The sequence below is a fragment of the Pantherophis guttatus genome, chromosome 2 (genome assembly GCF_059756535.1).
Source record: "Pantherophis guttatus breed Tessera chromosome 2, ASM5975653v1, whole genome shotgun sequence".
NCBI lineage: Eukaryota > Metazoa > Chordata > Lepidosauria > Squamata > Colubridae > Pantherophis > Pantherophis guttatus.
This window is the reverse complement of record NC_142064.1, coordinates 252935075-252948312: the sequence shown is the minus strand read 5'-3', so window position 1 is coordinate 252948312 and position 13238 is coordinate 252935075. Positions and strand designations below refer to the sequence as shown.

The window sequence follows — 13238 nt, the reverse complement described above, 5'->3', positions numbered from 1 at the left end:
CCTTTCAAACAAGAATAATAGAAGATGACATCCGCATATCACAAACATTATGTAGACTTGTCTTACTTATAGATGAAAAGAACTATAGTAAGCCATTGCATTCATTCAACTCACTTCTGGACTATCTGTTGGCTAACTTGCATGGGAAGTCAGCCAGTTTGGTGCAGTAGTTAAGACACCACGGTAGCAACTGGGAGATTGTGAGTTCTAGTGCCACCTTAGGCACGAAGCCAGGTGGGTGACCTTGGGCCAGTCACTCTATCTTAGACCTAAAAAGGATGCAAGGGCAAATGACTTCCAAAATCTCGCCATAAAAATTGCGGGGATTAGACCAGGCAGTTGCTAGGAGTCAATACTAACTTGAAGGCACCAACAACAACAAAAGGATGGTAACAGTTTAATTAAAGGAGCCTTCAAGCATTAATTGATTAGCTATAGATAGCAAGAAACTCCATGTGGATCAGGACTATAGTATCTGGCTTTGCAAAATTTCATTTAGCCATGCATGGCAACAAAGAGCTGGCATTTTTCTGTATCTCTTTGCTGCCATCTAGGGGTCTTCTGGAATATTACAGCACTGAGCTGATACCTTCTGTCTAAATGGGCAAAATAGGAGGTGTTTTTGAGGGGAAAAAATCAGCAGGAGCTAGTAGCACCTTTTCCAACTAACGTAAGTACTTTTTATTAAAAGCCATAAGCTCTTATGAGCTGGAACTCTCTTTATTAGATTCACAGATGCATCTGATGATAAATTACATATGTCTTTTACGGTAATAAATTTTTGTACAGATGAGCAAGTAGGTTATGATACCTTGAAAATGAAGTAAACTAATAGAGAATGGAAATATTCTCAACACCTAGATAGCAAATGCAAAACTTGGCTGCAGGAACTACAATTATAGAAAAGTAGACACCGAAGATTGCTTCTAAATAATAACTCAGCTCCTTCAAATCACTGTTTTCTTCTTAATTCAAACCCTGCCGTGCCATTCATTTTTCCTTTAACCAGAATGCCCATTTTGAGAAATCAAGGAAACTCTGACAATCTTGATTTATGCGGATCGATTCATCAAAGAAATGTAAACTCTTTTTCAGCAAACACATGTAAAAGAATAAATTCAGGTATATGACAAGGATATTTCTTATGATGAAGATGTGATAATAAAGCCTCCAACAAGTTGCGCTCAACTCCTAGAACAGGATTTTTTAAACGCGGATCTGCCAGAGGATGATGGTTGCCATGAGAGACTTTAAAAAAGAAAAGTCCATCGTTAGAATTTTTGTCTCCCTTTTTTCTTTTTTTGTAAACTAACAGGTTCTGCTGCCTGAAAAATTTTGAAAATCCTCATCTTAGACATTTCATGGACTAACCCATCATTTGGGGAGGGGGGTAAATAATACAGAAAAGTTACCTTTTTGGGGAGGGGGTGACTTTCCAAACTAGCTTTCAGTTATGAGATTTCCCAGTGGCCTCCCCTCCTCGTACAAACTACGCCTGACCTTGCTTAACTTTGTGGGCTTGGCTAAAGCTAGTCTGGCGCTATTCCCTGTAATACAGGAGCTATCAAAGCTCCTAATCATGACGACATTATATAAAGCCACGCTGAGCAATGTGTCCTTCTGAATCCTTCTAAATATGTCTGTTAACCAGTTGTGGCTCTGAATTGTGGAAATATCTCTGCATCTTTACACCCTTTCCAAATTCCTCGGATTGGCAGCAATGCGGTTGCTAGCTACTCTGACCTAAAAAGCGTAAACTTTTTAAAAAGTTAGGCACTGAAGAAGTTGCCTTCTCTGGGTGGCTCTCAAACTAGGATAAATTGCAAGCAACCTACAGTTCCAGCTCTCTCAAAGGGCTGAAAACTATGTGTATTCAAAAGCCTTTCAGCCAAGATACTCTGCTATTTTGGCAATTACTGGCTTTTTGGTGGCTACTGTCTGGCCTTAACTTGAACCTTGCTGGAGACTAAGCAAATATTGCTTAGACTGTTTTTCCTTTGAAAAATGTTACTTGTGGTTTTATATTACCAGAATCGACACTTTTACCATTTTATCTATTTTGAATTGCCCTGGAAGGACACTGCTGTGAAAAGCTGCCCAAAGATCTGTTCTTGGCACCGTTTGAATTGAATGTGATGCACTTGCTAGACTCTAGTGTACTACAGAAAAGAGATTATTATGATCATCAGTTAAAGGACACACGCCTACTTTCCCTTTTTCTGTTATGTGGTTGAAAGCTGCCAGACAAAAGTTTTGCTCCCAGCCAGCTGCCCATTTAATTCCCTGCAGTGTTATTTCAGTACTATTAGCACACAATTCATAACCCTCCAAAAGCTTTTGTCATCCTACTCCCGGTGGTGAAGGCTTAGCTTTTTCCAAAGTGTTCTGCACAGTAACCATTTACATTCCCCCACTTCTCTCTCTTTTTTTCTAATTACAAAGGCATTGCTCTCCTTTGCAAAATGTCCTTGGTTACTTTACCCAACTACATAAAGAGGCTCCAATGCTTCTCTTTTGCTTTCTTCTAAAGATGCTAAAGTCAACAAAATCTCCCAGGCAGCCTGGACCGCTCCTATTTTAAAATATACTCACATCAGAAGTTATTGCATTATATGGTTATGAATGGCTCACGGTTGTTCAGTTACACTACCCAGTGACACTGTCACTCATGCAAATTCATTTTTAAGACACTTTTTTAAATTGATGCCCACACATATGTAGGTAGAAAACCCCACGTTTCTGTAGAAAATCATTACCGCAAGACCTGACTCTGGAATGAAAGGTTAGGCCCACATATGCATCACCGTAAACCATCATGAGGAAGAATATGGAACATGCCTATGCAATTGGCAACCCACCACACTAAACACAGAACACTTGCCATGCACGACAGGCCATGAACGACTCAACATACCTCTTGATTCTGTAATCCCATCTGCTTTCCTTCCTGCCACTTAGGAGATAGATCCCCACTTAGCTTGGCAGGGAGTTGCAACATACACGGGTGCCATATGAAATCTAGAAACTGCAATCCTAAACAAAATTCCATGCCACAGACACATTGTGCAGCAGGATTCAGGATTGCTGCCCACATAAAAATCTTGGATTTGTGACAACCCATCCAGTACAAATGACATTCTTATCATGGCTATATTGTTCATTACATTTTTGTCCCACCCCATTTTCAAGGTACTTTGAATAGTTTCTCTCACCTCCTATCCTGTCAGACTCACAAAAACTCTATGAAGTAGGTCTGCTTCAAATCTTTGGTCCAAGGTTACTTAAGGGGGTTTATGACTCCGCTGACATTTGGACACAAGACTGACATTTCTAGTACACTTTAATTATTGCACCATACCCGTTTTCTCTAATAATTCATTCCCCTGTCTTCTAAATGAAAGCCTTATAGAAGGAGGTTGGGAGATATTTAATAAAAACATATAACTAGGAAGAAAATTAAATGAAAGAGGAAAAGTAGACTATAATGAATGCCTATGGTCTCCCATATATATTTCTAGAGGTAAATGCTATTTCCCATGTCTGAAATATATTTCTTCTCCTCAGTTTCAGGGAAGAGGTTGTACCTATGAATGGGATAAGTAGTAGTTCTAACAAGCAGTTTAAGTGGGAAAAAGAGAGAGAGTGATATAATACCCACTGCATTGCAGATATTAGGGCAAAGAAATCAGCTTTACAAAGAAACGGTTATCTTCCAAGTATAGCTTAGAGGCCAAAGGAAAAGTCATTCTGCAAAGATTTAGGAAGATGGTCTGGATTTAATTTTGACCGAGATTTAAAGCAGGAAAGTAGAAGCCAGAGACTGCTGCTTTTCCTAACATGCTCAAGAGATGGATGCTCATAATTTTTGCCATTAAACGAAGAAGGGGGGGTTAGCTGCTTCAAGAAAAAAGTTGACTTTTATGTGCAATCCCACTGCCGCTTCCCTAACAGTCATCTTAGTTAAATTTGGGCCACCTTTCTTTTTTTTTGGGGGGGGGGCACTTAGCTTCAGAAGACAAACCGAAGAGAGAGTGCTTTCTAAATGCTTTTCGGAAAGGCTTTTGTTGTCTACAAATCGTTTCTCTCCATATAACCCCAAAAGGAGGGAATGGAAAGGTCACACTTCTCTCCCCGCCTCCCCCATTAACCAATATTGCTTTAAGAAGAAGAGCCACCCCCCACCCCATGGGTGTCTATGGATGATCATGAGATAAGGGGAAACTCCCCACCCACCCCCCTCCAAAACGTGATGGGCTATGCGAGGGAGAGGAAGGGATGGGGATAATCCAGGTGCTAAGGACAGCATATTCTCCTAAGGAGGAAGGGGAGCTAGGAAGATGGTCCAGATGTTTCTTGGAAGGAGAGGCGCCCCGCCCCCCTCCCGATTCCCCCCCATCCCTCTCACCCTGCCGCTTTCGCTCGCGTTTATCCTGCAGCTGCTTCTTCTTTTGCTTAGCGCTGAACGGCCTCTTGCGGGGCATGTCCTGTCCCGGCTGCCGTCCCCACCTCTTTCCGCTCCTCCAACAACACCGAACTCGCAGTCCCGGAGTGGGGGAGAGGGGAGGAGCTTAAAAGAAAATTACTCCTTCGGCGGGGAGAAAAGGAACCAATAAGCTCGGAGGAAGGGAGTGGAAGCACAGTGGAAGGGGCGGAGCCGGCTCGAACTAAAGAATGAGAGATCGTGACGCGAAAGCTAGCCGGAGGACGGGGGGTGATTGGGGCGAACCATTAAGGGCAGGCGAATGGGGGGGGGAGAAAGAGATTGGAATGTGACGTGCTTGGAAAAGAAATGACAGCAACGATTATGGATTGTACCATCGAAGGCAAAAAAGCCTTGAGTTCATCATTCCTCACCCGCCCGCGGAATGTACCATTCCGGTCGGGGGAGGAAGGGCTAAACCAAATTGGGCCGTTCAGTTTATTCTATTCGTGGGTGGTTGGAGGGCCGGGAGTACCTTCTAGCATGACGTAGAAAGGCATAAAAAAGTCATTATAGGCACGTTAATACCTGAAAGAGGCGGGAGGGGGAGATCTAGCTGGCAATATTTTTTTTTCTTTTTGTAATAAGGATAAAGAAAATTTGGAAAAAGTGTATGTAATTTCTGGCTTTTTCAGAAATCCTTATCAGGCAGAATAGTGCTGCCCTTTATCAATAGGAAATAAAAGAATAGACTCTCCATCTTTATTGCACATTCATCTAGTTTTAACATATAAATCCATTTCTACAAGTCAAGCTATGAAAGGAAAAAAAAACTCATTTTTCCTTGGGAATAAACTACATTTTTACAGGCTGGTTGTTATTATATATATCATTTATTGTAAAAGACCTAAATGTTTCTGTGACTTGCCCGTGTTTCACCTAGACCAGTGTTTTTTTTTAACCATGAAAACTTAAAAGAAGTTTGGACGTCAATCCCCAGAATTCCCAAATTAGATTGAAAAGTAAAAAAATATTGACCTAATAGTCCCAAACTATTCTGAATCTCATTTGCTTTTTCTAACAGGCTGAGAGAGCCTCCAAATGATGTTACTACAATATAGGAATGGACTCAGGATTAATTCAGCCTGATGCCGAAGATCAAAGACCTTGAATCGTTTGATGGAATTTAATTATTAATAATTTTTAAAAGCATATATTGGCCTTTTAAAAATATGTCAAAATTATACATACAACACTATAAATATGTCATCAGATTAATTATCGCAATAAAATTAACAAATAGAACTTTAAAAGATTTTAACATACTGTTTAAAAGTCCTCCATGATCCTTATTTAAAAAAAGGTGGAAATCAGTTATGACTCACAAACCAAATGAATAATCCACTACTGCAATTCATATATGCATTTTTCTTTCCAGTATTAAATAGTAATTTTTAAGTCAGGGTTAGGATCAGAAAAATGTACACTTATTAATATCTTGATCGGTTAATTCCAAATGCCAGCCAAGGGCATTATCTGCATCTTTTAACACACAGGAGTTGATCCAAAGCCATATTAACTACTGGTATATTTTGTTCTTCAAAGAAAAATAAACATTTGAAATTTTCTTTAGTACAAACAGTCACTAAAGTACAGTTTATTTGCTTAATATTTTTACATCCTTTTAATGTACAAACAATTCCTAGAGACAGGTACATTATACATCTAAAATAAGAAATCAACAAAAACTGTACTGATAATCCTCAACTTACAACTATTTGTTTAGTGATCATTTAAAGTTACAGGGGGACTGAAGAAAGTAACTTAGTCTTCACATTTATGATTGTCGCAGCATCCCATGGTCACATGATCAAAATTTGGGCATTTGGCAACCTCCCTCTATGATAGCTGCAGCATCCTAGGGTCATGTGATCACCTTTCCTGCCAACTTCCAACAACAAAGTCAATGTGAGAAGCTGGACTTGCTTAACAACCACGTGATTCCTTTAATAACTGCAGTGATTCACTTAACTGTGGCAAAAAGGTTCGTAAATCAAGCACAAATTATTGCCTTGCTTAGCAATGGAAATTGTGGTGCAGATGGGATCATAAAACATGGATTATCTGTATATCAACAACAAAAACTGCATGGTAAGAGTGATTGGTCCGAAGTCACCTCACATAGTCATGAAGACTACACTATATGCCAGGGCTCTCCAGCCTTGGCAACTTTAAGCCTGCCGGATTTCAACTCCCAGAATTCCCCAGCCAGCTTTTAAAGTTGCCAAGATTGGAGAGCCTTGCTATATGCAATATAGTTCTTGTGTTAATATGCAATAAAAAAAGACAAGAACTATAAGTGGTCAGTAAGAGACTACAGTACACCGTTGAAGAAAATGCCCTTAGTTTATTGGCGTGTAAGAAGCCTCCCATCCTGAAGTCCAAAGAAAACCTACATTTTTAGACTTTTATTTACTGCCCTTCGACTATCTCTAAAACGACTCGTTCGCTCTCTATGATAGCAGGCCTTAAGGGCCTTTCTAGGAAGCGTCCCGATCTCTATCGTACAACCCGCTCGGCACTTTATAGGGCGATACTGTTCGCTCCTCCTTAGCGTGGTCGCTCTCGCGCAGGCGCAATAGAAAGGAGGCGTGCATGCGGGAAGCCTCTTTTTCCGGGCTTCGGAGGCGCAGGAGCCAAGTGGCGGCGGTGGGGAGAAAACCGGAGGGCTGAGCCATGCCTAAAGGAGGAAAGCAACACCACGCCCAGGAGGAATGGATCGGGGACGGGGAGGAGAAGACATGCCCCGCTCAAGGAGCTGGAGGTGCGATTTTGGGGTGCTGGGGGTGGGGGATTCAACAAGGATAAACCTGGAAGGTTTGGGAAGAAGAGCTCATAAGCCTCTCCTTTGGGGAGTGAATTTGGGGTGGAAGGAAGGGTTTGAAAATTTGGGAAAAGTGGGAAAATTTGGGAAAAGTGGGGAGAATGATTGGTCTGCAATCCCTCTCCTTTCCCTCCCCCCTCCTTGCTTTCTAAATAAGTTTACAGTCATAATACAAAAACAACAACAACACCGAAATAAGTAGCCTTCTTTCGAATAATTGTACATTTATTCAGAAGTTAAATAAGTCCCTCCGTAGTTAGTTCTTCCTAGAGAACTGGAAATGTAGACATGTGAGTAGCATTTCTATTACAGTTCTTGTTGTCGATACACAGATAATCCATGTCTTATGATCCCCATCTGGACCACAGTTTCCATTGCTAAGCAAGGCAAATGATTTGTGCTTGACTTTTACGAACCATTTTGCCACAGTTAAGTGAATCCCTGCAGTTATTAAGTGAATTATGTGGTTGTTAAGCAAGTCCAGCTTCTCGCATTGACTTTGTTGTTGAGGGTGAATGCCTAAGGAGAAACTTAAAGTAAACCTAACTATGAATGCATTTGATTGTGTTTAGCTTCCTGACGTGTTTCTTCTCTCCATATGTCTAAACCAGCCTTCTCTCTCTCTCTAGTTTAGTCCTCCTTTTCACTTACCTAATTCAGTTTTCTCTAGCATATGTCAATGCCAATTGTCCAAACCATATTCACTGATGTGATGAGTTTTAGTCAAGGATGGGAAGGGATGATTTGAATGTAGGTACTCTTAGACAAGGCATATGATTATTTTAAGAGTGCTCCTGATAAATGAGATGATCGTATATTTTTTTGCCATCGCACATTTACACCATTTCCAAAAAAGACACTGAAGGGGCTAAAAGTGAGTAGTATGTATTGTTATATTGCAGAGGTCTTCAAACTTGGCAGCTTTAAGACTTGTGGATTTCAACTCCCAGAATTCTGGGAGTTGAAGTCCACAAGTCTTAAAGCTCTCAAGTTTGGGGACCCCTGTTATATTGGAAATGCACCTGCAATGACCATAGCCTAGATAACAAACTGGGATAACTGCTTTGCAGAAAAGACCAGTACACATTGCATGTTCTTTAACCAGTGGAGCTTAATTAATGTATGTTACTTAATTGATATTTAATTAAACTTTCTCCTTTCCTAAGAAAAAAGAGTAGGGAATCAAACATTATTTTGGCCAGGCTGATAAATATTCATAGTACTGTAAGTGGATAAATATTGCAGTCCACCTAACCAAGATATATTTGTTCATAAATGTGGCTGTATAGTAACATTTTTGAGATTTTGTGTTACACTGTAGACAATCAGAGTGCTTCACATGCCCATTTTTTGTTGGTACAATTAATTCCAGTTGGAATTAATCCCAGTTGGATGGATTGAGAGAGCAGTTTGTAGCATCCTTTGTTCATAGCAGTTGGAGGGACATTTGCTGGTTTGTAGCATAATCTTTCATCAATTTGTGCTAAGATCTTCCATATGTTGTTTTTAACTCCTATCATTCTCATTCCCACTTGGGAGGGCTGCACATGTCCATCCCAAAAGGTATATATTTATATTGAGAGGATGAGAACTTCCAGAAGGCAGAGTTGGTGCACCAAACTTCCTACTAGAGAATTGCAGGTTTTCTGCTGAAAGCCCCAAACACTTGAAATTCAGCATATGACATTTTAGAGTCCCTTAAATCTCCTTGAGTTTGGTTCCACAGAGCCTAAATTTCCCTCTTTCCTCTCCTATTCTCTTCTTGCCAAAACCACATAGTTCCTCCTGATCCTAATTCTTGTGTAAGGTATCTTTCTCAATCTTCTTTCTGCTCTCCGTTTGCTGTATTGGGTTGCCTCCCATGCTGTGTTGCTGTGTTAAATTTCTTCCATATGTACCCACAACTTCCCTAGAATCTCCCTTGTTACCTTTCTCTGTCTTTCCTTCATTTAGTCATCTCTAATCCTGGAGCCCCTTTTTCTAGCATAGTATACAAAATTATTTCCTCATCCTTAGCACAATATACAGCAAGTTTCATCATCCGTAGCATGGCTGATAGGAGTTGTAGTCCAATGCATTTGGGAGGAGCCAAATGAGGGAGGTTGCTATGATTGCTTCCTGTTGTGAAGAAAGGGACAGAGTCCTTGGCAAGACCTGAAGTATCAACTCCATTGATTCAGCATTTTTAATGCAAACCAGAAACCTGTTTACTGAACAACTCCCCAAATTCCTCACCATTATAGCTGTCATTGGACTGTCAGCAACTTCTGGAGATTCAGCAGATTCCTTGGAGAGCCGTGCCAGTTTTGTGTGGTCCAATGAAATCTCCTTCATTAATTTCATCTTGAGCTCGTATTGTAATGGCCTAATATTGCCCTGGAAATTTGTCAGAACATTCACAAATCCTCAGCTCCAAATTACAAATACCCAGGCACTTGACTAGGAACAGAGCTGGCAATTATATTAATTTTCCAGCTTGGCTCCTGGAGATTTAACAACTGTCAATGCCCTAATCTTTTTCCTAAGTCTGGGATGGGGGAAAAAAAGTTTCAACCCTTCTGCATGCAGCTATTAAAAGATCCTGGAAGCAAATACATACAGATCGTCTTCTACTTGCAGACTTTCAAGTTACAAACTTTTGCTCATACAAACAAACCTGTCTGTAAAAAGCCCTGGAAGATGGGGAAATAGTTTACGTAGCACCTCATACATTTGGTTGGCAGCACCATTGCACCCTGGGAGGCTGAGCAAAGGCCATGTTGGACACTACCCTTTCCTATCTGTTCGCCAATCTTGTGTTTAGTTTTCAGTGTTCAATTTGGACGGCTCTTCCTTTGGTGACTGTGATTTACAGGTAGTCCTCGGCTTACAACGGTTCATTTAGTGACCAAAGTTGCAACAACACTGGAAAAAGTGACTTATGGCCATTTTTCACAGTTATGACCTCTGTAACATCCCCATGATCATGTGATCAAAATTCAGATGCTTGGCAAGCGGTTCATATTTATGAATATGTTGCTGTGTCCCAAAATCATGTGATCTCCTTTTTGTGACCTCCTGACAAGCAAAGTCAATGGGGAAGCCAGGTAGAATAGAATAGAATTCTTTATTGGCCAAGTGTGATTGGACACACAAGGAATTTGTCTTGGTGCATACGCTCTCGGTGTACATAAAAGAAAAGATACGTTCATCAAGAATCATAAGGTACAACACTTAATGATAGTCATAGGGAAACAGTCAATATAAATCTTAAGGATACCAGCAACAAAGTTACAGTCATACAGTCATAAGTGGGAGGAGATGGGTGATAGGAACCATGAGAAGATTAATAGTAATGCAGACTTAGTAAATAGTTTGACAGTGTTGAGGGAATTATTTGTTTAGCAGAGTGATGGCGTTCGGGAAAAAACTGTTCTTGTGTTAAGATTGTTTAAGATTAAGATTCACTTAACCACTGGGTTACTAACTTACCAACTTCAGCGTTCACTTAGCAACTGTGGTAAGAAAGGTCGTAAAATGAGGCAAAACTCACTTAACAAATATCTCACTTAACGGCAGAAATTTTGGGCTGAATCGTGGTTATAAATGGAGGACTATTTGTACAATATGCCCAGAATTAAGTGTAAGAATGATAACAGGGAGGGGGGTAGTACTAAGAGGCATCAATCCATCACGATGGAAACAAAGATGGAGAAACATGCCACATCAATTCCAGCGGATGGGCCTAAGCCATCACCCTCAGCTTTTCTGACACACACTACAATTATGTAAATTGAGAACTCTCTCCTAGATTAACCATCAAACAAAATAAGCATGGGTTTAGGGCACCAAAGAAAGAGGAGATCACAAAGACTTGGAGAGCCATTTTGTTGTAGTGATGGTGAATGTGCCAGCCTAGAAACTAGAACACTAGGCCTCCCTTAGGCTTGAAAGCCAGCTGGGTGACTTTGGACAGTCACTTTCTGTAAATTGAACTCTCACAATAATATCGTTGCGGGAGAAAATAGGAAGCAAGAGTATTAGATATGTTGGCCATCTTGAGTTATATATAAAAAGATGGGATAAGAATTTAATACGATAGTAATAATTTAGGCACTCAGATGACTTTGAAATGGGTCATGAACTACAAGTAGTCCTCAACTAACCATTCATTGAGTGACCATTTGAAGTTATAACAACATTGAAAAAAAGTGACTTGTGACTGGTTTTCCATTGGAGCATCTCCATGGTCACATGTCCAAAATTCAGATAGCAATAGCAATAGCACTTAGATTTATATGCTGCTTTACAGTGCTTTACAGCCCTCTCTAAGCAGTTTTACAGAGTTAGCCTATTGCCCCCCAACAATCTGGGTCCTCATTTTACCCACCTCGGAAGGATGGAAGGCTGAGTCAACCTTGAGCCTGGTGAGATTCGATCTGCCAAACTACTGGCAGCTGGTGATCAGCAGAAGTAGCCTGCAGTACTGCACTCTAACCACTGCACCACCGCGGCTCATCAGATGCTGGTCAATTGGCATGTGTTTATGACAGTTGCAGTGCCCTGGGGCCTTGTGATCACATTTTGTAACCTGATAAGCCAAGTCAAAGGGGAAGCCAGATTCACATAACAACCATGTTAGTAATTTTAAAACCGCAGTGTTTCGCTCAAGAGCTGTGGCAAGAGAGATTGTAAAATGGAGCAAAATTCACTTTTAACTGGGTGGCTTAGCCACTGAAATTGTTGGACTCATTTTTATTTCTAAATCGAAGACTACCTGTATGTTGGTTTGGCTTTTTTTTAAAAAAGTACTATATTTGGTTTGGATACTTACAGCAGTGTTTGTGAAAGTCCCTCTAATTTTATACACATGACACCAATTCTGGGAGGCACACTAATTGTGATTGATGTAACATCTCTGAGGTTCTGTGGTTCCTTTCGATTTTGATTCAAATAAAGACTTCAGCCTGCAGATCCCATCCAGTACTTTAATCTTTATATCGCGCTCATACATTGCCAAGCATGAGAAATGGCTTTCAGTTTGCCAGTAATCCCGTCTTCCTATTCTCACTCTTTATAAGGCAGAGAAGTCTGTTTTTGGTTTGACTCAGAGTCACATGGTGAAAGTCTCGGAGCTTCTTCAGAACAATGGTACTTGTCAATTCTTGGTTTGATTATTTTTCTTTCTTTCAGACAAACTAGTAAAGAAGGCAAAGAAGGATAAAAAGACAAAAAAATCGGTAAGTTTTAGTCTTGTTGCTTAAAGGTTTTACCATAGTTCAAGAGAAACTAGGGTTTCTCAATAGCAGTAGCACTTAGACTTATATACCGCTTCATAGATTTTTAATGTCCTTGTGAGTTGCCATTTGCAAGTAGGCGGCAATATACATTTTCTAACTAAAATAAATAAATAATAGCGCTTTACAGCCTTCTCTAAGTGGCTTACCGAGTCAGCATATTGCCCCCCAACAATCTGGGTCCTTGTTTTACCAATCTTGGAAGGATAGAAGAGTGTTTCGTAGTCTTTAGGGGTTTCTGGAAGTAAAATTTGTGAAGCAGAAATCAAGCCCCTGTTTTAAAATGCTTCTCAGTATCCCTTAAGAAAAGTACCAATTAGCAGAGCTCTTTAAATACGGGTCTGAGTGATCTGGTATAAGTTGGGGGGTGAAAGCTATTTTTGCATGGTTTTATCCAGAGTGAACCCTGGACTTTGATTCCTGTAATTTCAGTAAGACACAGAAAAGACATAGGGAAGGGTCCTGAAACAAATTATTTTGCAATTGTTTGTTAAGAGCTGCCTAGGATCAGCTAGACATCAGCATGTGAGACAGGAGGCCATCTACACCCTTTAAATAATAAATCCCATCATCCTTTTGGTAGGTTAAGGAGCATGGCCCACATTGCTTCTTTTCAAGTTCCTTTTCTAAGTCCAAAATGAGCGTGGTCAAAATACAG

At 40.4% G+C, this 13238-nt stretch overlaps 2 protein-coding genes across 3 annotated transcripts in view; one reads left to right on the top strand and one right to left on the bottom strand.

Annotated features, from left to right (window-relative positions):
* Window positions 1–4672, bottom strand: part of GNL1 (G protein nucleolar 1) — a 39521-nt gene extending 34849 nt beyond the window's left edge. The window contains exon 1 of the mRNA XM_034421624.3: window positions 4406–4672. Within this exon, the coding sequence (XP_034277515.1) occupies window positions 4406–4481 (76 nt within the window). The 5' untranslated portion in view covers window positions 4482–4672. The remainder of the gene's footprint in view (window positions 1–4405) is intronic.
* Window positions 4673–7041: 2369 nt separating this feature from the next.
* Window positions 7042–13238, top strand: part of ABCF1 (ATP binding cassette subfamily F member 1) — a 43581-nt gene continuing 37384 nt past the window's right edge. For both annotated transcript variants that reach the window (XM_060691304.2, XM_034421625.3), the window contains exons 1-2: window positions 7042–7244; window positions 12477–12523. In XM_060691304.2, coding sequence (XP_060547287.1) covers window positions 7157–7244; window positions 12477–12523 — 135 coding nt within the window. In that variant the 5' untranslated portion in view covers window positions 7042–7156. The remainder of the gene's footprint in view (window positions 7245–12476; window positions 12524–13238) is intronic.